The sequence below is a fragment of the Myxocyprinus asiaticus genome, chromosome 2 (assembly GCF_019703515.2).
Source record: "Myxocyprinus asiaticus isolate MX2 ecotype Aquarium Trade chromosome 2, UBuf_Myxa_2, whole genome shotgun sequence".
NCBI lineage: Eukaryota > Metazoa > Chordata > Actinopteri > Cypriniformes > Catostomidae > Myxocyprinus > Myxocyprinus asiaticus.
The window spans coordinates 51203490-51227088 of record NC_059345.1 but is presented as its reverse complement, the minus strand read 5'-3'; the positions used below and the strand labels follow the sequence as shown (position 1 = coordinate 51227088).

Below are 23599 nucleotides of genomic sequence, written 5' to 3'. Positions count from 1 at the left end.
TATGTTTTAGTGACATCTATGAGAAAAATATGCATTGTCTCAAAATACCTCCTATGGCATTCTCACATCTCTTATTAACATTACATTAGTGTCTCTCTGTCTACATTAGTCTACATCTCTGTCTCACCTGATAAGCCACCATGTTCAGGAAATAGTTGTAGACACCAGTGCGGTGTAAAGATTGAGCATTCGACATGGCTCCAGCAAAAATTATTGGAGAAAATATAATCAAATAAAATATAGTCCTATGAAGTATGTCAAGACACTATTTCAACCGAAGGAGGTCCCTCGGGATTACATTAAATGGACCTAATCTAGTTTCTCCCACAGGCATTAGCCTACAGGCATTATTCCACGGACCTCCAACTTTACACCCTCATGTTCCTCCTGTGGGAATTTCCAAACAGTCTTCCCATATCCTATGAACTGCCTGGTGGCACTGAGTGATGCCAGGAGAGTGTGTGAGTAAGGGTGGATGCCCAGTTTCCCTCCCTCCTGTTGCCTCTACTCACCCAGGGAGATTAGGCAACGGAGAACAGGGAGGAGGAGGGCAGGTTCCATGTGTAAGCCCATCTGTCCCTCCCTTCCCCCAGGCCCTCGCTCCACTGCACCAACTCAAGCCACAGAGCAATCACCCTCAAGCACAATAGGATTGCTCCAGGGTCCTAATCGGTTTAGGGCTAAATAATGTAATTACTTGCTATGTTGTGATTTCTCTCGCAAGGTAGAAATGCCTTTGGATCCCCCTTTTCTGGCTAAGTGACACTTTAGCAATCGCTCACTTGTCTGACTTTAAAGAGGCCACGGATATAATCTGGTCATTACGCTGTGACCCAGAAACAGAGCTGAGAGAGGCGAATGAAGAGGGTGTTTGTAGGAATGCACATGCATAGTGGGACAGGTCCTATCCTACATTCTTTTACATGCATTGCCCTCAGTCTGTGCAAAAAAATGCAGAATAGGGGTACATTTCAAAAAGCCCAAGCACTTACATCAGAGCAAACTTTAAGTATTATGTCTGGGCAATACACAATATGAGGTTATGATAAAGTGGATAAACATCTTATAAGTGATCATTTATAATTACTCTGTGGTGTTACGGGCTGTGTTATGAGTTGATAGGCACTGGGTGGTTCTGTATTTGGGTCAGTGTGTATGTGTGAGGATGTGTGCTGGGATTATCCTGGAGTTTTTAGTCCTCGTGTCAGTCTGGGTGACCTTCTCTCTTCGGTAGTGTGACACACTAATCCAGACAGCAGGGTGTGGCAAGCACAAGTCCACTTGAACTCAGCCCTCTTCTGTTAGAAACTGTCACATATATGCAGTAAACAGTGCATCAATTCAGAGTAATATACAGGAACAGTGCTCTCTAAAATGCCTCTCAGATGCACACCTTAATGTAAAAGTACACCCAAACATTTAAAATTCTGTCATTGTTTACTCACTATCAGGTTGTTCCAAATCTGTATGACTTTCTTTCTTTGTCACTTCTGTTATAAACTCTCATGAACATCCCAAGGGGAGCCAGGGTGGATGTCAAGATTTTCAGTGAATATCGACTTTGATTTTCTGTCTGTTCTTCGCACAAATTTACTATATGGATTCAGAGGACTTAGGTACAGCACAAAAGCCGTATGGACTACTTTTATGATACTTTTATGGTGTTTTTGCCTCCTTTTTGAAGCATGAAAGCTCCAGTCCCTACACTGCAAAGTTATTTTCTTTATGAGTATTTTTGTCTTATTTTCCAGTCAAAATATCTAAACATTCTTGAAACTTGTGAAGCAAAATGATAAGATATTTTGTCTTGTTTTCAGAAAAAGCTAACAATATATATATATATATATATTTTATTATTTTATTTTTTTTCCTCACTGGAAAATAATACAGAGCCTCTTAGAGGACAGGGTGGGAATTTTTTTCTGAAATAGTTTTGTGTGCCCTTGCAATAAGTTTACCATGGTTTTACTAACCATATTTTAACCAGTATTTAGTGAAACCATAGTGATAACTATGGTAATAAAAATCCAAATTTTGTGGATATTATGGTTTTAATATACAAATACAATACTTTAACTGTGGTTTTACTATAGTAATATTGTAGACTGTAGTAATCTTAGGTAATGACAGAAATCATGATTTTACTGTAGTAATATTATAGTAACCATGACTGTAGTAGACTCAGCATGTTGTTTTCTTCTCTCTTATTATTTATTTATTTATTCTTTTTTTTAATTAATTTATTTCTTTTTATTATTGTTTTGTTTAGTTTTTTGGGCTGAAACCATGGTTTTAATACAGTATACTGTATCCATATAGTAGCCATGGTTTTACCATAGATAACTCTGGAAGTAACAATTAAGTAAATGCACACCTTAGATTCAGAGGTGCAAATTTTGGGAAAAATCTTTTTGAATATAACTCCAAATATAGGCCCATCTATTTATCTTACCAACATATCGGCAATTAGCCTTTTTCAGGGTATAATGTCATCACAATGGAAAGCAAGCATACAGTATATAGAGTCAGCAATTACCAACAGATGAAGATGATTACATCATAATAGAAGTTTCTGATTGCTAACAAGCATGTCATTTTTTAAATAAACTTCATTTAAAGCTTTAAAATACATTCTTTTTGTCAATACAACCATGTGCAATATTCAATCCATCCATTCCTACTTATATCCATATTTCATTTATATTCTTTAACATATCCTACCTCTTCTTCAATATATTACATCACATGCACATAACCGTATATATGTATATAAAATATTCTAACATTATTGCTCTATTGTATATTTCTCTTTTTTTATCTGTTATATCTTTTTTTATGTCACTATATGTATACATGTTTAAATGTATATGTTTGTGTGTATGTATATATGGTTGTATTCTCTTTGCACTGGAAGCTTCTGTCACCAAGACAAATTCCTTGTATGTGTAAGCATACTTGGCAATAAAGCTGATTCTGATTCTGATTCTTAAAATGCAGTCATAAAAAGTAATCTCATCACACATAGCAAGAGAGACATAATTTAAAAACATACAACAGCGTAAATTCAAGACTGTAGTGCACAGGTGGAACTCGTTCACCACTTATCTCTCCCTAATCGAGTTCCATCTGTGTACCATAAAGACATTTACAACATAATGATGAAATTTCAAAATCAGCATGCGTGACCCTACATAGGACAAGCGGCTACAGAAGATGGACAGATGGAAGTCATGTGCCACCATTAGTTCAAGACACCCAATATAGCAATTCAAAGACATACAGCAGTATCAGTTCATGATATTGACAAAACAACTAAATCCAAAATCACCATTTTTAAAAACATTTGCCACCACTAATTCAAGAAAATAACGTTTTTAAAAATGGTGATTTTGGATTTTGCTGTTTTGTCGATATCATATATATGTTTGAGCCTATATTTTGAGTTGTGCAGTTATACTCTCTCTCTTTTTTTCTTTACTATAGATTAGCCATGGTAATTCTTGTTGTTATTATGATTTCACTACAATTGTAGTAATCTGAGACCGTCAATCCGCACATCTTATCATGTGGCTTGTTGAGCGCGTTACCGTGGAGACATAGTGTGTGTGGAGGCTTCGCGCTATTCTCTGCAGCATCCACGCACAACTCGCCCCACCGAGAGCGAGAACCACTAATCACGACCGTGAGGAGGTTACCCCATGTGACTCTACCCTCCATAGCAACCGGGACAATTTGGTTGCTTAGGAGACCTGGCTGGAGTCACTCAGCACACCCTGGGTTCGAACTCATGACTCCAGAGGTGGTAGTCAGCGTCAATATTCGCTGAGCTACCCATGCCCCTCAATGTATTCTTAATTGCTTGGAAAAAACTACCAGTGAATTCTTCAAAATTTCTTCTCGTGTGTTCCACGGAAGAAAGCAACTGGGTCTCATAGAATCACATCACTATATCTACATTTTTGCGGAATGACTCTTACGTGATTTATTGTACGTATCGCAATAGTTTTCTGGTGAAATAAACACTAGAGGTGCTTCAACAACAATGATTTTAATTCACTTTCACACAGATCATGAATAAAACATTGGATTAACAGTTCATAAACGTATATTATGCTCTGTTTCTCACACAAAGCTATCTTATGACACTTTTACTATAACACATGATTTGAAAGATGTTACATTTTAATGCTTGCATTAAATAACTACATTTACAAGCTTATTCCAGCATGACTAAGTTGTTCAGTAGCTCAACTGATAGAGAATTAAACTTTAAACGTGGAAGACCAGGGTATTAGTGATGGGAAGATCAGATCATTTTAATGACTTGGATCTTTGAGTCACGTTCAGCAAAATGAATGAATTTTTATTCAAGTCATTTCGTTCATTTCGTTCATTTGAGCAGAATTAAATTAAAATGTTACATTTTCAATAGCCAGATTCCCCCAACACATCTACTTACGCAAACTTTGATTATAGTCCCAATAAGGAAAAAATGATAATGCAGCCAAGGACAAATTATGAGAAACAGAAAGATTAGTTCACTCTGCTTGGTCGAGTCTGGTCCTGGAGGCTCATCGTTTGTGTCTTTGTCTGTCACGTGACAAAAGAACGAATGACTCGGACCAGATGACTCGAGAGGTGAACTAATCATTTCTGTTTCCTGTGTGAGCAATGCATAGCCTTACGGCTGTCACATGACAAAAGAATGAACGACTCGGATCAGATGACTTGAGAGGTGAACTAATCATTTCTGTTACCTGTATGAGCAATGCATAGCGTATACGTCTGTCACGTGATAAAAGAACGAACGACTCGGACCAGATGACTCGAGAGGTGAACTAATCATTTCTGTTTCCTGTGTGAGCAATGCATAGCCTTACGGCTGTCACATGACAAAAGAATGAACGACTCGGATCAGATGACTTGAGAGGTGAACTAATCATTTCTGTTACCTGTATGAGCAATGCATAGCGTATACGGCTGTCACGTGACAAAAGAACGAACGACTCGGACCAAAAGAGTGGAAAGGTGAACTAATCATTTCTGTTTCCTGTACAGCGCCTATGCGGTTTTCACGTAACAAAACGAACGGAGGTAGCGTAATGCGCATGAGCGGCCAACACAAAATGAACGAGTCACTCTCTGAGACTACTCGTTCTTCTGAGTCACATAAAAGATTTGTTCAAAATGAACAAATCATTCATGAATGACCCATCAACACGGGGTGTGAGTCTAGCACAGAACGCGTGTCAAAACGTGAGCCGAAAGTCACATAGAAGCACCACGAAATGAAATGGTTGCTTCAGCTATTACGTTTTTCATCTAACATTTGCTGATATGACGCTATAGGCTAGGTTCAGGTTTAGAGTTTAGGGTAGGGATGTCTGTTTTTTTCACTTCACATTTGTTTTTATGACACTACTTTTATAAAAACGCTTCTTTTTCTTTACGATTCGGCCTTCCGTCCACACTGAGTTGGCGTTTTTGTCCAGTGACAAAGGAGCTTTTCGAAAACGCTCTCCCAAGTGGATAAATTTGAAAACGCCATCTTCATGTTGTAGTGTGAACAGGGAAAATGGATATATCTGAAAACGATGAGGTATTTGTTGTCATATGATGAAGTCATGTGATCCATTCAACCCAAAAGAATCAAGATGGCTGCCCATGTTGTAACGGCATTGTTCTGCCTGTTATTCACTTTGATAGCACTGTTAAAGATAAATGTTACTTTGTACAACCGTTACTATGCATTCCTTCAAAGGCAACGGGAATTTTACTCAGAATTGCTGTCCAGCGACGGAACACATGGGTAATTTCTTTTCAGACTGTACATAGAACTACGATTTTTTGCATGCGTAGTAAGGGGATTTGAGTTTTCATATGTTTCAGTGTGGACAAAAAACTTGTGGAAAATGCTTGAAAATGGCAGTGTGAACTGAGAGAATTTCGAAAATGAAAACGCAGTTTTCAAATGTATCCAGTTTAATGTGGACGAAGCCTTAGGGTAGAGATGTCGGTTTTGAACTAGAAAAACTGATTTTTAAGGTAAATGCTCTATAATCTCATATTTGCTTTTTATGACACTATTGGTTAAGTTTAGGTTAGTGAGGAAGGTATTGTTCATTTAAAACTCCATAGAGCATTACCCTTAAAAACCTCACCATTTAGGCAGTTCATTAAACTTAAACATTTAGCACCCCTCAGTGCACCTTTCACCTCGAAACTGCAGCAATATGTGTAATGAACCACATAATTACATTTGGCAAAAATATTGCCACAGTCATGTAATTTTCATGAGATCAGGGGGAAAAAAAAGAAATTCATAGGGGTTTAGAACAACATCAAGTTGAGTAAATGATGACGGAATTTTCATTATTGGGTGAACTATTCCTTTAAGCATCATGTCCAAATATGACAACAAACATGACATGACAGTGAAAAATGTAAGTGTTGTTTGTAAAACAAATAAAAGTGTTACAGCACTATTTGGAGAAAATCTCCTGCAAGAGGTCCCAATCAACTAATGCTTGGTACTGAGAGAGATTGGTAGGTCTGGTACAATAAATTGACCCATTTGTTAAAGTCCCTGAAAATCCTGCAGGAAAATTAAAAGTAGGACATGATTCTAAAGCAGAACTGTGCTTGTTCAGAAGTATTTGTCAGCATTGAACATGTATTGACAGTTCCAAAGAGTCATTTGGCCAAAGCCTTGCCAGGCATAATATCGTTACATAACACTATCCATGGGATGCAGCTACCACAGTAGCAGCACATTACACCACAGACAATAGTTTCTTCTTTTTTCAGATGAGGAAACGTCTATGACATTTTAGATAAAACATTTGAGTTTCTCTCTTTTTTTTTTTTTTTTTTTTTGTCACGAAAATGAATGTTTACAATATTAATAGCCTAATATTTGTTCTATGAATGGCATCATAATAATAACTCACCTGTACTACACTAACATGCTTTTGCATCAACAACTATCTGCATCAACAAATGTGATGCTAGGAACTGGTCGTATATTTTGGGACTTTAATCCTTGATCAGCTAAATCACATAGGCATGAACTTTTCTAAACCAATTAGAGTCTTTTAAAGTGTACACAGAGAATACTCAATGAGCTTTTAATCTCTCCGTTAGAGTGAAACACCCAGAATGACGAGAGGTCTTTTCACTCTATAATTGGGGGCCTTGTGTGAGAGAGGGACACTAGCACACTGTTCAGACCAAAGCACGGCTGACAACATACAATGCAAATCACTCGGCCAGCCCCATGAGAAACATTTGATCTATGGTCCTTGTAATGGGTTTTAGAGGAAGTAATGAGAAACATTTATCTGAAGATACACACAAATTATGAGGTATTCAAGAATGGTCTTGTCTCCATGAGGATGAACCTTTCCATTCATGCGACTGCAGTAATGAGCAATAAATGTATTATAGTCACAGGTTTAATTAATATGGTGTTTGTTAGGATATACATTTTAGATGTCTCTACATTAACTTTCTGTATGACAAACAGAGAGAATTATTAGGAGTTATCACAGCTGAGAATGGAGAATTTCATGATCTTCTGAAAAGACCCACAGATGAAACCATGATAAGAGCATAGAGAAACATCAAGCTTAGCGAGAGAGAGAATACTTCCAGCAAAAACAATTAGGGAAAGTAGTCCTAATAAAATAAACGTACAGGTAAAAACATGTGAAGAAAAAAACCTCATCACAAAATTGATCCTTACAAATGTGGTCATATTAGACATTAGAGAGCCGGCACATAGCCTATAATAATATTTTAAACGAACATGGCCTCTTTTTCTACTCTTTACTAATTTGACAGTCACAGATGAATCACAACTGCCCCGCTAAAGAAACTCAAGCTACATTTCAGGTGAATATCTAAATGCCAAGCGCTCAAAGTGCTACCATCATACTCAAGAACAAGAAAGCTTACTTGAGCCCAGCAATAGCGACAACACATCACTTCCCACACTGATCCGGCTGTCAGAGGAAATCTCCAAGTCCAGTGGCTCTCAGAGATCAATCATACAGTAGAATAAACAGATTGGTAATGATGGGGAAAGGCTTCCTATGAAACCTTTTTAACATTCCTCAAACTTCTCACACATGTTCAACTGGGAACACAATGAGTGTGCTCTGAAAAGGCATCCTTTTTGTTAAGCTGATTATAAGTTGAGGAGGAGGTGGAAAATTCAAGTGGAGGGAAATTCACATATAGTAACCATGTATGTGCCACCAGTAAACCTATTAAGGTACAAAAATAGGTGGGTGAATGGTGTTGAACCTAGACAGCATAAACAACATCTGCCTGTCTGTGAGCAAGGTTGTTTAATAGCATTATAAACATGTTTTTGTTCTTAAATTAAATGCAAAACAGATCATTTTCAGAAGTGAACTCTAAAGTTCACCATTATAGGAACAAATTAGGATTTTTCATGGTATCAGCTTTGTGATTGTGAAAACAATCACAACATTTCACCCAAAATTAAGGTTTATATATACAGTATATATATACTTTATAAATTAGGCTACAGTTGTGGCCAAAATATTGGCACCCTTGGTAATATGAGCAAAGAAGGCTGTGAAAAATATGTCTTTATTTTTTATCCTTTTGATATTTCATTGAAAATATTCACAAAACTTTATCCTCTAATGGATATCAAACAATTGCAAACACAACACAAGTTTTATCAAAAAACAAATACTTTTGTCAAATATATGTGTGGCAAAAGTATTGGCACCCTTTTATTCCATACTTTGTGCAACCTCCCTTTGCCAAGATAACAGCTCTGAGTCTTCTCTTATAATGCCTAACAAGGTTGAAGAATACCTGGCAAGGGATCTGAGACCATTCCTCCATACAGAATCTCTACAGATCCTTCAAATTCATGTTGGTGGACCCTCCTCTTCAGTTCACCCCACACATTTTCTATGGGGTTCAGGTTTAGGGGACTGGGATGGCCATGGCAGAACCTTGATTTTGTGGTCAGTGAATCATTTTTGTGTTGATTTTGATGTATGTTTTGGATCATTGTCCTGTTGGAAGTTCAAACCAGGGCCCATTGTAAGCTTTCTGACAGAGGCAGACTTTTTATCTGTTGGTATTTGATATCCAAACAAGATGTCCAGGACCTCTGGCATAAAAACAGCCCCACAACATTAAAGATCCAGCATCACCTCTCTGTGTGCACCAAACCCATCTCTGGTGTTTGCTGCTAAGAAGCTCTATTTTTTGTCTCATCTGACCATAGAACATGGTCCCATTTGAAGTTCCAATAGTGTCTGGCAAACTGAAGATGCTTGAGATTGTTGTTGGATGAGAGCAGAGGCTTTTTTCTTGAAACCCTCCCAAACAATTTGTTGTGATTTAGGTGATGTCTGATTGTTTTGGAGACTTTCTGACCCCAAGACCCAACTAATTTCTGCAATTCTCCAGCTGTGATCCTTGGAGATTTTTTGGCCTGTAGGACCATCCTGCTCACCGTGTGTGGAGACAATATAGACACATGTCCTTTTCCAGGCCAATTCTTAAGATCTCCAGTTGATTGGAACTTGTTAATTTTTGCCCTGATGGTGGAAATGGGCATTTTCAATGCTTTAGCTATTTTCATATAGCCACTTCCCATTTTGTGAAGCTCAGCAAACTTTTGCCGCACATAAGAATTATATTCTTTGATCCATTGTGATCACTAAGGGAATTTGGCCTGTGTCTTACCTCATATTTATACCCATGTGAAAAAGGAAGTCATGGCTGAACAATTTCTTGTTCCTAGTCACCCAGGTGTACAAATATTTTTTTAAATATGAATGGGAATATACTTCAGATATATTTTACTCATAATGATTTCTAAGGGTGCCAATAATTGTGGCAAACGTGTTTTGGAGAAAAATATTTATTTAGTTATGAGATTTCCCCCTATTTCAATTAGTTTACTTCAATTAAAGATTAAATTATTGTGAAGATTTTCAAAAGGACAAACAATAAAGACATTTTTCACAGCCTTCTTTGCTCATATTTACCAAGGGTGCCAATATTTTGGCCACAACTGTATATTATAGCCCATTTACAGTTGTTATCACCTCATAAATATGTTGTTATAAACAAATAAAGGAAACCTCTTTTCAAATAAAACCCTACAAAGCATTTATTTATTTATTTATTTATTTATTTATTATTTTCTCCCCAAATTGGAATGCCCAATTCCCAATGTGCTTTAAGTCCTTGTGGTGGCATAGTGACTTGCCTCAATCCGGGTGGCGGAGGATGAATCTTACTTGCCTCCGCATCTGAGAACGTCAATCCGCGCATCTTATCACGTGGCTTGTTGAGCGTGTTACCGCGGAGACATAGCACGTGTGGAGGCTTCATGCTATTCTTGAAGGCATCCATGCATGACTCACCACGCGCTCCACCGAGAGTGAGAACCACATTATAGCGACCATGATAAGGTTAACCCATGTGACTCTACCCTCCCTAACAACAAGGCCAATTTGGTTGCTTAAGAGACCTGGCTGGAGTCACTCAGCACACCCTGGATTCGAGTCAGTGTCTTTACTCGCTGAGCTACCCAGGCACCCACACAAAGCATTTATTAAATATTTGAATGTTAATTGTTCTTTATGTTTCATCTTGTTAATTGTTAAAAACTGCTTCATCTTTTCTGGAATTTTCATCATAGTTTTAGCTAGCAAAAGGTATCTAAATGTATCGACAAATGGCTAATATTATTTGTAATTATGATAAATGTAGGGTACAACAGGGCTAAAAACCTGCAGGGTAAAGAGCACATTTGATTTTATTTTCTTTCAAAACACTAAACAGAAACAAAAACTACCATAGTACTGTCCTAAACACCTATTTGTCACTATACACCACAAAATATTCCTGATCCACGAGGTCATTGCGTGCAGTGTCTAAAGTTTGATTCTGAGGTACAATATTTCATAAATTTTAAAATGTTGTAAATATATGTAGCTAATGAAAATCCCTAAAATGAACACATCTACATCTATCTTACTGTGCAAAAGTTTTAGGCACAGAAGATATTTCACAAAATTTTTGTCTTAAGATGGTTATTTACATTTTCAGCTTTAATGTGTCAATAGAAAATATACATTTTATACTCACAAACATTTTGCAAATAGAAAAGATTAGAATAGAAGAACAGGGAGCCCTGCAACAGATGTCATGGCCCCCTCAGAGCCCCTCACTGAACATTGTGTCAGTCTGAGATTACATAAAGAGACAGAAGCAATTGAGACAGCCTAAATAGATAGAAGAACTGTGGTGAATTCTCCAAGAAGCTTGGAACATCCTATCTGCCAGTAACCAAGAAAAACTGTGTCCAGGTGTACCTAGGAGAATTGGTGCTGTTTTAAAGGCAAAGGTGGTCACACCGAATATTGATTTAGCTTTTTTATGTTTACTTATTTATTTTATTATTTTTTAAAACATCCTCACTATGCAACATTTTTCAAGACTTTTGCACAGTACTGTATTTTGAGACAAAATCGTTATTTGTCCTTTTCAGTTTTGTTCAAGGTCATAAAATATAGATTTTTAAATAACTGTCCAAAAAGTCAAAGGATAGTATTTGGGGTAAAAAGCCCCCTGTTGCAGGGGCAAAAGGGCCCAGATAACACACATTGTTCTTTTAAGTGGGGCGAGATATGTTATATAAAATGTTCAAAGTGGGTACACATTAACTGATACAATCACAATGGAGATTAATTTGTCTATAGAACACTTTTGTACTGTAATATCTGTTGTAACAGATGTTACAAAATGCTAAATGTGACTGAAATTAACAGAAAATAACCCTTTACTGAAGTGGTTATTTTGAATAAAAATGATCTTAAACTGTTACTCAAAAAAGCATGTTGCTGTCTCAAAATTATTTGCATTAGTTGACATTTTGCCCTACAACTATTGCCCCTGTATTTACATGATATATCTATAACCTCCCCAGGGGACTTTTACCCCAAGTGTGAGGTAAAAGGCCCCTCGCCAAATTTTTTTAAAAACTTAATTTTGACTAAATTAAATACATCACGAATCTCATCATTATAATAATTACATTTTACATGAATATGCAAATATGCCAACCAAAAGCCTCTTTGTTCTGTTATTGGAAACTAGACATTATTGCTACTGTCATTATATAAGTACTAAAAGGAAAACTATTAAACCTGCTTGAAAGATTTTTCTAAAATTTTGTATTATTTTATATTTATTTTTTACCCATGGCAACTTTATGGTCATTAAACGATTTTGAACATGATAGAAATCGGTTCATTTCGAAACACGTGACCACTTTTGTATGTTACATTAATCTCAATTCGGGTGTTTTGATCGTTTTGTTTTTAGTTCCGGGTGCGAAGAGGCGAACATGGCGGCAGAGGGAGATGTGGATTTGGATTTAGAGGCTGAAGAAAACTGCACGGGAAAACCCACAGAAAAGCCCCGCAAACATGATAGTGGAGCTGCTGATTTGGAAAAGGTTACCGACTATGCGGAGGAAAAAGAAATATCCAGCTCGGATTTGGAAACGGTAAATTCAGAGCAGCATCAGAAGCTGATCTGGTTGTCTGAGTAACCATGTGCATGTGCGGCAGAACTGACCGTACACTTACATGATAATGATATGTCCTCTATAATCACACATTTATCATAACGTTTAAGTATTGCCATACATCAGAACGTGATCACAGAATAGACACAAAATATCTGTGTACAATATGTGTAATATACATGAATGACTAAACTCGTCTTGATAGGTAGTTATTGATATATCTGTATCTTTGAAGGCCATGTCCGTGATCGGAGACAGAAGGTCCAGAGAACAGAAGGCAAAACAGGAAAGGTAAGAACTTTTGATCCCTTGTGATCTTGATATAATGATCTATGACTGAATAATTATCATGAAGAATTGACCAAATCCCTTTCTATCACCTTGACAGAGAAAAAGAATTGGCCAAAGTAACAATAAAGAAGGAAGATGTGGAGCTCATTGTAAGTAATACTATAGGCTTTTGGCTTTTTTATGTTAGCCTCATGAATTATTTGATGGTGTTCATGTAAATGAATGAACTTGATGTCTTCAACAGATGGGAGAGATGGAGATTCCCAGAGCATTGGCAGAGCGCAGTCTGAGAGAACACATGGGCAACGTTGTTGAGGCATTGATTGCACTCACCAACTGAGTGCATTGGACTGCCTTCTTACCACCTGTCAACATTTTCTTTGACTTTCACACTGTATTTAGTTTGTAATAAAGGGACTTTTCATTTTAACAGTACAGTTCACTTAACCACTTCATTTATTTTGGTCACACTTATTTTGTTAATGCATTCCTACTGGAAGACAAAGTCATCAATAAGGGTTTTTTTGTTTGTTGTTGTTGTCGTAGTAATTTATTGGCCTAAAGCAAAAAGGAGATTTTTTTTAGTTTTTACAAACAGAACTAAAAACTCAGAATTCTGTACAAGCTGAAACATCTAGATAATAGTACACAATTCAAATGCAATAAAGAGTTGTCTTTGTTATGGGTTTTTGCAAACATTAGCACAATGCATTGGTAAAGGATTGGTGAATCTGATGAAGGATGAAACAGAAGATTAAAACTGTCCATGTTTGAGCTCAATTTGCTCTTTTAGTGTAAAGAGACATGTTCATGTCTTTCTCTTATGCACTGTTGGACGATCAAACACATCTCTCACGCCCCCTGCCTTCTGTTTGAAGAACTTGCTGTTCTGAGCACTCTCCTGAGCCCAGGCAGAATCAAATGAAGTGGTGTCCTGATCCACCAGATGTGTGTATTTTGTACGTCCAGATCGTCCAAAGTTTTTGACCTGCAAATTGTAGAGCACACGGAATAATTAGTTATGTTATATTATGTATTAAACATGGATGCCTAACTACCAGTATACTGAAATGATCAAATTGATCTTAAAGGGACAGTTCACCCAAAAATTCTCTCATCATTTACTCGCCCTCTTGCAATCCCAGATGTGTATAACTTACTTTCTTCTGCAGAACACAAAGATTTTTAGAAGAATATTTCAGCTCTGTAAGTCCACACAATGCAAGTGAACAGTGATCAAAACTTTGAAGCTCCAAAAAGCACAAAAGTAATCTATAAGACACCAGTGATTAAATCCATATCTTCTGATGCAATCCAATCGGTTGTGGGTGAAAACAGACCAAAATGTAACAAATTTTTCACTGTACATCCTGTCACTGCAGTCTCTTGTCATGATCATAATTTTAGGCTTGATTACACTTCCTAGTGCTTGAAGCTTATGCAGAGCATTGGATGGCGCTAGGAAGTGTAATGGAGCTTGAAATCATAATCGCCAAGGAGACTACTGATGTCATGATATAGTGAAAAATGTGTTACATTTTGGTCTGTTCTCACTCAAAACTGTTTGGATCACTTCAGAAGACATGGATCAAACCACTGGAGTCTTATGGATTACTTTTATGCTGCTTTTTGGAGCTTCAACGTTTTGGTCACCATTCACTTGCATTGTATGAACCTACAGAGCTGAAATATTCTTCTAAAAATCTGTTTGTGTTCTGCAGAAGAATGAAAGTCATACACATCTGGGATGGCATGAAGGGGAGTAAATGATGAGAGAATTTTCATCTTTGGGTGAACTATCCCTTTAAGGTTGATGTGTCAATACATTGTAATCACTAGAGATCTGTTTAGGGGTTTCCCCCTATTGACAAACAAGATAAGGGCCACAATCTTTAATATTGCTACCCTTAAAAAAAATAAACATGACACTAATAAACAAAATATGATACTGTATATCTGGGCTATAGAATGGCATTTATGTTGGGACCTACATAATGGTTTTGAATACAGGGCACTGGTACTGACCTGCATGACTTTGGGTAAGATTGTTTTGTTGAAATGGTCCTCAAGAGTTGGAGCACTAAAGTCTCTCCTGAAGACATCTTGCTCCTCATCCTGCAGAAAAAGATGCAACATATATCAGACAACAAGAATAAATGATAACCAAATCTTAAACGGATCATCTGCGATCACTCACCATAAAGAAAGCACCTCTGTGGTAGTACTTCTGCAGAAATTTGTATTTGCCCTTCGTTGCTTTGTTGGTGACCACTTTCCCATTGTTGCGCAGTTCTGCTCTGCGTTCTTCCTCAGTAAGATTGTGAAATCTCTCGATTTCGGCCTTCTCTTTCTCGATTCTGTAAATGAAAAGGAATGCCACATTACATCATTCATGAATTCTTTTCTATACCAAGGCCATGTGCATCAAAACGGTTCTTGGTACAAAGGATGATGACTAACGCTTCTCTGGCTTCTCTGTCCCTTTTAATACGCTTCAGTTCTCTGACTTTCCAGGCCTCATACTCTTCCTCTTCATTTTCTCCATCTGTGTCCAGAGCATCAAGTGCGGCCAGTGTACGTTTGTTCTCCTCAAACTCTTTCTTTGCCTCCTCCTCTACAATCTTCAATGTGTAGCGTCGCCTTTCTTCAGCTTGTTTTTTGGCCTCTGCTTCCAGTTCTTTCTGTCTCTGCTCCTCCGCTTCTCGTTCTGCGACTGTTACTCTGTCCTTCCTGATAAATCACGTTGAAACAAAAAATGACCATCACATCAGATCACAAGAGTCAGAGAACCTACAATCACATTTGAGATGCAAAATCATTGTCTAGAACTACAAAGCAAATTAACATGAGTCTTAGTCAGCACAGCCACAAATTGTTTTCGAACCGGCTAATGCATTTTGAATATGAAAATGGCAAGATGTGCCATTTACATTTTTTAAACAGTTTAAACATTGGCCCTTAACACTCATTAAACCATGACATGCACTGCACACAAATAACTAATATTGCCATTTTATTCATGTTGTTTAGCCAGAGAGGAACTGGCCCCCACAGTGAACCTGGTTTCTCCCAAAGTTATTTTTCTCCATTAACCAACATCTTATGGAGTTTTGTGTTCCTTGCCACAGTCGCTTTTAGCTTGCTCACTGGGGGTCTAAACATAGTCATTATTTTTTACATATTTAATTATTATAATTAATATTTTTTTCTTAAGACTCAATTTATAATCACATTCTTATCAAACTACACAATGATGACTCTGACATTACAGATATTACAGTTTAATTTTCTGTTTATGCATGATTTTCTGTAAAGCTGCTTTGAAATTACGTGTGTTGTGAAAAGCGCTATACAAATAAAAATGACTCGACTTGCCATAATGGCACGATGTATAAACGTTGCGTACGCACATTTCAATGCCCATTTTGTGCGTACGCAACATTTATACATCATGCCATTATGGCAAGTCGAGTCATTTTTATTTCAAATTTCATTTGGGACACATCGGGATTTATAAAAAATACATTTGCTGTAAATATGTGCCTACCAGCCGCAAACTCTTTACTGTGCGTAAGCACTCTTTTACTGGTGTGTGCTAATTGGCAACTAGTAATGAACAGAACAGATGGATTATAAACCCGCTTTTCATTAAATAAGCCACATTAAAAATAAAAATGTATGGAGTTAAGCACTCGAATCAGACGTAACTATTTTGCAACCGATATTAGGCTATATGAATTTGAATTTAGAGCTGTCAGAATTAACGCGTTAATATGCGATTCATTTAAAAAGTTTAACGTGTTAATTTATCTTAGTCGGGATTAATGCATTTACTGTTAATACAACATATACCAGCATAAACACTTGTTGGAAGGGTGGAACCTTTGTGATGTGTGTTTCACAGAGACTGCTTTTCTATGATTCATTATTATTATTATATTACATTATTATATTCATTATTAGTAGCTACCTCTTTGTTGCATGCCTGTTTATTATTGTGGAATCATAGACTTATTTAATCATGTCTAAATGAGACCTGAAAAAGACTAATAATGTTTTCTGCCATTGCAAACAATGTAAAGAAAGATATGTCTGTTTGCTGCATATACAGACTTAAGGCTGATTTATACTTCTTCGCTGCCCCCTTCAGCATATCGCGGCACCGTTTTGGGGCCCGTTCTGCATAACGCGGTGGCTCATTTCAGCTTAGTCCAGTCCGCCCCTGATTGACCCCAAAGTGTGTCGGCCCACCGGGAAAATGCCCGGTATGCCAGATTACCAATCCAGCCCTGCATGAGACTCCATGATTGTTATGAAAGCATACGATAAGGTTTGGTGAGAAACAAACTGAAATCTAATGTATTATTTAGTGAAAATGTTCACTGACCGTTGATCTCCTGTGCGCGTTCACGAGTCTGCAAGGAGCTTTAGAACTGCTTGCACGAGAGCAACATTTCATGCAGCACGCGCAAAATGGGGCGTTTAATCAAAAACTCGCTTTGTTTCACTTCAGCAGGACCACCAGCGATATTATCAACAGAAAACACAACATAGCTGCACACAAACCAGAGAACAGAACTTACAAACATGTCTGAAGAGTTTGTAGTGGAAGAATTGATGCATTTCTATTCCCAGCCTTATTTGTTTGAACCGGAGTCCTCCATCAATCAGAGAGATGGGGCTGAAGGTAGCTATAGTCCCACTGTGTCCTACTCAGACACTAAAGACACGCAATGAAAGTGATCTTTTCTATGTTAATCAGAGTTTTTTGCCCTAAGCAGCTGAGATGAGCAACGGGACATTCTGTCGATCGCTTGTTTTCTATATTTGGAGTCGCGCCCGGTAACCCCATTCGCTATGTTATTTTCATCCTGGGGTGGCAGACTTGTTACAAAGTGCACCAATCACAGCTGTTGAGGTGTGCATCGACGCGAAGCGCAGTTACATTTTTACGACATAGGTTCGACGCAGAAGTATAAATTGGCCTTTAAGATTAATTCACGTTACAGAGACTTACTTGCGGATGAACACAGGTTTTAGCCGAGGCTCAGTTTCATCCTCACTGTCTGTGTATTCCTCGTACTCAGACTCCGATTCAGACTCGTCACCAGATTTCCCCTCCTCCTCCACCTCCATGACCTCCATTTCCTCGTTCTTCCTCTCTTGTGCTCTTTGCCGCATCATCGCTCGTCTCCTCTCAATTTCCTATGCGGAAGACACATTAAACCCTTATCTGTAAACTCATTTAATAAATATATAGACAATTCTCAACTTTTCCCAAATATTTGAAGTGACCCACCTCATCATCAACTTCCTCCTCCTCTTCATCTTCACTGCTCTCCTCTCGCTCAGGATGCCAGGTTCCCTCATCCGAGTCCTCACTGCTTTGAACGATCAGCTCTGGCTCAGCTATCTGCCGGTGTCTCGCAAGTCTATGGGGGAAATAAAAATGTATCCCACATTGTCATCAACAGACTCCGCTGTAATATATCAGAATGAGAGAGTACTACACAGATGAATTAGCTATACCTTTCTTCAACATCCTCAGATGCTCGATTCAAGAGACGTCGAAGACGAGGATCTGATTTTTCCTCTTCTTCCATTTCCATCTCCGGTTCAGCCTCTTTACCCTTCTTAACAAACTGGAAATCCTCCTCTTCTTCGTCCGAGGACTCCATGGGAGCATAGTCTGGACGCTTACCCGAAACATATCGCTTCACTTTCACCTTCTCCATAGAAATTTCACCTGAAGTTTGATGAAAACATGATATTTTCAAAGGTTGCACAGAAAGTTACTCCAACATGGCAATGTTAAACGAACAATTAGTGTTATTTGGGATTTATGTTATTTCAAACACATGTAACCTCCATGTGGGGCTGTGTAAGAACAATTCATAAGCCAAATTAAAATACTTCTAAATATCCATATGAGGTGACATCAGTATGAGCGTTTATTCGCACTTATCCCACAACAAACACAGTGTGCATGTGCATCAGGCAGCAGTCCAGTCAACTAATATGACTCAGTTTCATTACAGACTTATTTCAATGTCTTCATCATTGAGATTCAGTCGAATCCTGTTGTCAGTACACATGCTGATAATGAAAGCCTATTGCTTCTCTCACAATTACCTTTTTCATTTCGGATGGGCACGGCTCCTGCCGTCGACTGGATCGGCGGCTGCTTGGCATTTAATGCGTTTGGTCCAGACATTTTGGACAGCTCACACTGATCACTTTACACTAGAAAAAAATCGCAATCGATGAAAATCTCAAATGTAAAAATCCCTGTTTACAGTCCGCAAGCCACTAAAATGGACGTCCCGGAAATGCTACGTTAAAATGTCACCGCGCGTACAAATGGTCCCCCTTATTTAGTAGTTCCTGATATCTGCGGTTCCTTCACCTTTATAATTCAACACATCGCCCTGACATGCCTTTTGCTGGTCATCAGCTGCATTTTTATCTAATTGTCACGTAAATCTTTTTTTAAAATGTATTTCATCCAAAACCACAGTTCCAGTAATGGTGTTACAACAACATGGGTCCCAAAAAGAAAGTACACATACAACTAAAATAAAACCCCCACACACATACACGCGCAATGACGCAAATTATATAAATTATGTAGCAGGGTCTTGTTTCAAATAAAATTATTAAATGCAATGCACAAATGTTCTAGCATTTGAACTTTTCCCCTATTTTTTTAAGGACCCACAATAATTCCGGGATTATTTTTTAAATACAGATAATAATGTTTTTGTTTTAAGGCACTTAAAACAAATAAAAAGAATATTTATAAAACATAATCATCTTCTGTTATTATAATAAAAGTTATGTAATTTTTTTATTGAAAGTTTAAAGGGATAGTTCACCCCAAAATGAGAATTATCTCATCTTACTCACCATCATGCCATCCCAGATGTGTTTGACTTTCTTTCTTCTGCTGAACACAAAAGAAGATTTTTATAAGAATATCTCATCTCTGTAGGTCCGTACAATGCAAGTGAATGATGACTAAAACGCTGAAGCTCCAAAAAGCACATAAAGGCAGCATAAAATTAATCCATAAGACTCTAGCGGTTTAATCCATATCTTTTTAAGCGAATTTGAGAACAGACCAAATAAATATAATTTTTCAGTAAAAACCTTAAAAATATCAGCAGTCTCCTTGGCTATCATGATTATAAAGTTTAATGAAACTTCCTAATGCCATCTAGCGCTCTGTACATGCATTATGCACTAGGCAGTGTAATCAAGCTTTATAATCATGATCGTGCCTAGAGACTGCAGATGACAAGATGTACAGTGAAAAAGAAGTTACATTTTGGTCTGTTCTCACCCAAAACAGATTGGACTGCTTTAACAGACATGGACAGGGTAGTGAGGGTTACTTTTGAAATGTATTCCACTACAGATTACAGAATACATGCTGTAAAATGTAATTTGTAATGTATTCCGTTAGATTACTCAAGGTCAGTAACGTATTCTAAATACTTTGGATTACTTCTTCAGCACTGGTAGATTTTTTCACTTGTTTTGACTATAAAAACTCTGCCAGTACAGTAAGACAAAATACACGTTAAAAATACATTCTCTGAAAAACCGAAATATCTTATGCAGTGTTATTTCTAAAACAAGATAAATCAAATTGATCTTGTTTTAAAGATTTTTAGATATTTTTACAGGAAAACAATACAAAAATTATTATCAAGAATATGATTTTTGCCCTAATATCAAAGTTCATACTAGAAAAAAAGAAATTATGATCTAACATGGATTTTCTTAATAAAAAAATATGATCGTGCCTGGTAACGTGCATGTAAAATGGCTAGAAATAGCATTTTAGCTTAGCGTAAAGCTGACAGTTTACACAAGGTTTATTTCTATTTCTTCTGCTCCAAACTTACTTCAAACTTACTTCTCTGTCTGCTCATATGAATGTAACACATCATAAGAAAGATTTCACCACTGTTCAAATGCACTTTGGATCACATCATTTATATGTATAAATGTTTTCCATCTGAAAGGACTAAATATTAAATGAAATAAATGACAATAAAATGCAAAGTAATCTCTTTATTAATCAAAATACTTTTTGAATGTAACTGTATTATAATTACCAATGATTTAAATTGTAACTGTAGTGGAATTCAGTTACTTATATTTTGTATTTTACATACATATTCCCGTTACTTGTATTTCATTACTCCCCAACACTGAACATGGATTAAAACACTGGAGTTTTATGGATTACGTTTATGCTGCCTTTATGTGCTTTTTGGAGTTTTAAACTTTTGGTCAACATTCATTTGCATTGTGAGGGCCTACAGAGCCGAGATATTCTTCTAAAAATCTTTGTTTGTGTCCTGCAGAAGAAAGAAAGTCATACACATTTAGAATGGCATGAGGGTGAGTAAATGATGGGAGTATTTTCTTTTTTGGGTGATCTGTTCCAGGAGCCAATAATGCATGTGTTACTGTATACACAACAGAAAAGCAAATGATCTGTTGATTCATTTTCGAAGTTCATAATGTAATACCATGGCTTTTGGGGGAGTGGGAAAAGAAAAAATATATGGTTCTCAATTTCCCAGTGGAGTTTTTGAAAACATTTATGCCACTTTACTCCTACTACCTTGACTTGAAAATGTATCATTTGTCAGCAAATTCCGTATCGGTTATCAGAATCAGAATCAGAATGAGCTTTATTGCCAAGTATGCTTACACATACAAGGAATTTGTCTTGGTGACAGGAGCTTCCAGTGTACAACAACACAAAAACAATACAAAAACAGCAGCAAGACATAGATAATAACACAAAATAAAACTAATTATACACATACGTACAGACACACACATACATACATACACACATACACATGGGTAGTGCAAATCTAATGCAATCTGTTATGTACAGTGCAAATACAAATCTGTTATGTACAGTGCAAATGTTTTTTTTTTTTCAGAGGAATGAAATGGCATAAGAGGTTGGATGTGTTGGATAAATATAAGAAAGACTAAACTGTGTATTGCACAGAGTTATTGCTCAATGGGGCAATTTAACTGTTCATGAGATGGATAGCCTGGGGGGAAAAAACTGTTCCTGTGACTGACGGTTCTGGTGCTCAGAGCTCTGAAGCGTCGGCCAGAAGGCAACCGTTCAAAAAGGTAGTGGGCAGGGTGAGTTGGGTCCAGAGTGATTTTTCCAGCCTTTTTCCTCACTCTGGAAGTGTATAGTTCTTGAAGGGGTGGTAGGGGGCAACCAATAATCCTCTCAGCAGTCCAAACTGTCCTTTGTAGTCTTCTGATGTCTGGTTACGTAGCTGAACCAAACCAGACAGTTAATGAAGTGCAGAGGACAGACTCAGTGACTGCTGAATAAAACTGTATCAGCAGCTCCTGTGGCAGGTTGAACTTCCTCAGCTGGCGAAGGAAGTACAACCTCTGCTGGGCCTTTTTGACAATAGAGTCAATGTGGGTCTCCCACTTCAGGTCCTGTGAGATGGTAGTGCCCAGGAACCTGAATGACTCCACTGCTGCCACGGTGCTGTTTAGAATGGTGAGGGGGGTCAGTGTTGGGGTGTTCCTCCTAAAGTCCACAATCAGCTCCACCGTTTTAAGCGTGTTCAGCTCAAGGTTGTTTTGACTGCACCAGACCGCCAGCTGTTTAACCTCCCTTCTGTATGCAGACTCATCGTCATCTCGGATGAGGCCGATGACAGTGGTGTTGTCTGCAAACTTCAGGAGCTTGACAGAGGGGTCCTTGGCGATGCAGTCGTTGGTGTAGAGGGAGAAGAGTAGTGGGGAGAGCACACATCCCTGGGGGGCACAAGTGCTGATAGTACAGGTGCTAGAAGTGAGTTTCCCCTGTCTCACTAGCTGCTGCCTGTCCGTCAGAAAGCTGGTAATCCACTGACAGATAGATGTGGGAACAGAGAGTTGGTGTAATTTATTCTGGAATATAGCTGGGATGATGGTGTTGAAAGCCAAACTGAAGTCCACAAAAAGGATCCTTGTATATGTCCCTGGTCTGTCCAGATGTTGCAGGATATGATGCAATCCCATGTTGACTGCATCATCCACAAACCTGTTTGCTCGATAAGCAAATTGAAGGAGATCTAGAAAGGGTCCAGTGATGTTCTTCAGGTGGGCCAACACCAGTCTCTTAAATGATTTCATGACCACAGACGTCAGGGTGACAGGTCTGTAGTCATTAAGTCCTGTGATTTTTGGTTTCTTTGGGACAGGAATAATGATTGAGCGTTTGAAGCAGCATGGGACTTCACACTGCTCCAGTGATCTATTGAAGATCTGTGTGAAGATGGGGGCCAGCTGGTTAGCACAGGATCTAAGACATGCAGGTGAAACGGCTTCTGGACCCTGTGCTTTCCTTATCCTTTGTTTCCGAAAGACGCGGCTCACATCATCTTCACAGATCTTAAGTGCAGGTTGAGTAGCAGGAGGGAGGTTGCAGGAGGTGTTGGTGTTTGTGTGAAGTGAAGGTCAGAGTGGGTGTGGGGTGTGAGATTGGGCCTTTTAAATCTGCAGTAGAACACATTCAGGTCGTCAGCCAGTTGTTGGTTCCCTACAGGGTTGGGGGTAGGAGTCCTTGGTAGGAGAGTTGTTTCATGCCACTCCACACTGATGCAGGGTTGTTAGCTGAAAACTTGTTTTTCAGCTTATCAGAGTATCTTCTTTTAGCCACTCTGA

The 23599-nt window shown here is 38.0% G+C and overlaps 3 protein-coding genes across 4 annotated transcripts in view; 1 reads left to right on the top strand and 2 right to left on the bottom strand.

Moving 5' to 3' along the window:
* Window positions 1-7998, bottom strand: part of LOC127414600 (serine incorporator 4-like) — a 29222-nt gene extending 21224 nt beyond the window's left edge. Inside the window, exon 1 of one of the 2 annotated variants that reach the window (XM_051652759.1) lies at window positions 7957-7998. In XM_051652759.1, coding sequence (XP_051508719.1) covers window positions 7957-7983 — 27 coding nt within the window. In that variant the 5' untranslated portion in view covers window positions 7984-7998. Of the gene's footprint in view, window positions 1-127; window positions 461-7956 lie in introns of those variants that run through there. The other variant, XM_051652749.1, reaches the window with a different exon arrangement.
* A 4390-nt stretch (window positions 7999-12388) lies between these two features.
* Window positions 12389-13321, top strand: LOC127414633 (huntingtin-interacting protein K-like). Its single transcript, XM_051652816.1, has 4 exons — window positions 12389-12574; window positions 12831-12886; window positions 12984-13035; window positions 13131-13321. The coding sequence occupies exons 1-4, from the start codon at window positions 12413-12415 to the stop codon at window positions 13224-13226; spliced, it is 366 nt and encodes a 121-aa protein (XP_051508776.1). The 5' UTR covers window positions 12389-12412; the 3' UTR covers window positions 13227-13321.
* Window positions 13322-13405: 84 nt separating this feature from the next.
* On the bottom strand, window positions 13406-19204 carry mfap1 (microfibril associated protein 1). The gene is made up of 8 exons (XM_051652773.1): window positions 19019-19204; window positions 18416-18632; window positions 18186-18318; window positions 17904-18091; window positions 15347-15616; window positions 15084-15243; window positions 14912-15001; window positions 13406-13874 (listed from the first exon to the last, which is right to left on the bottom strand). The coding sequence occupies exons 1-8, from the start codon at window positions 19098-19100 to the stop codon at window positions 13695-13697; spliced, it is 1320 nt and encodes a 439-aa protein (XP_051508733.1). The 5' UTR covers window positions 19101-19204; the 3' UTR covers window positions 13406-13694.
* Between the last annotated feature and the right edge of the window lie 4395 nt (window positions 19205-23599).

Excerpts from the sequence above, each read along its gene's own strand:
- LOC127414633 (XM_051652816.1), top strand. The coding sequence starts at position 12,413 with ATGGCGGCAGAGGGAGATGTGGATTTGGATTTAGAGGCTGAAGAAAAC. Across the intron at positions 12,575-12,830 it reads CCAGCTCGGATTTGGAAACG|GCCATGTCCGTGATCGGAGA; the intron begins GTAAATTCAGAG and ends GTATCTTTGAAG. Across the intron at positions 13,036-13,130 it reads AGGAAGATGTGGAGCTCATT|ATGGGAGAGATGGAGATTCC; the intron begins GTAAGTAATACT and ends TGTCTTCAACAG.
- mfap1 (XM_051652773.1), bottom strand. The coding sequence starts at position 19,100 with ATGTCTGGACCAAACGCATTAAATGCCAAGCAGCCGCCGATCCAGTCG. Across the intron at positions 15,244-15,346 it reads GACAGAGAAGCCAGAGAAGC|AATCGAGAAAGAGAAGGCCG; the intron begins GTTAGTCATCAT and ends TTTCATTTACAG. Across the intron at positions 15,002-15,083 it reads ACAGAGGTGCTTTCTTTATG|GATGAGGAGCAAGATGTCTT; the intron begins GTGAGTGATCGC and ends CTTTTTCTGCAG.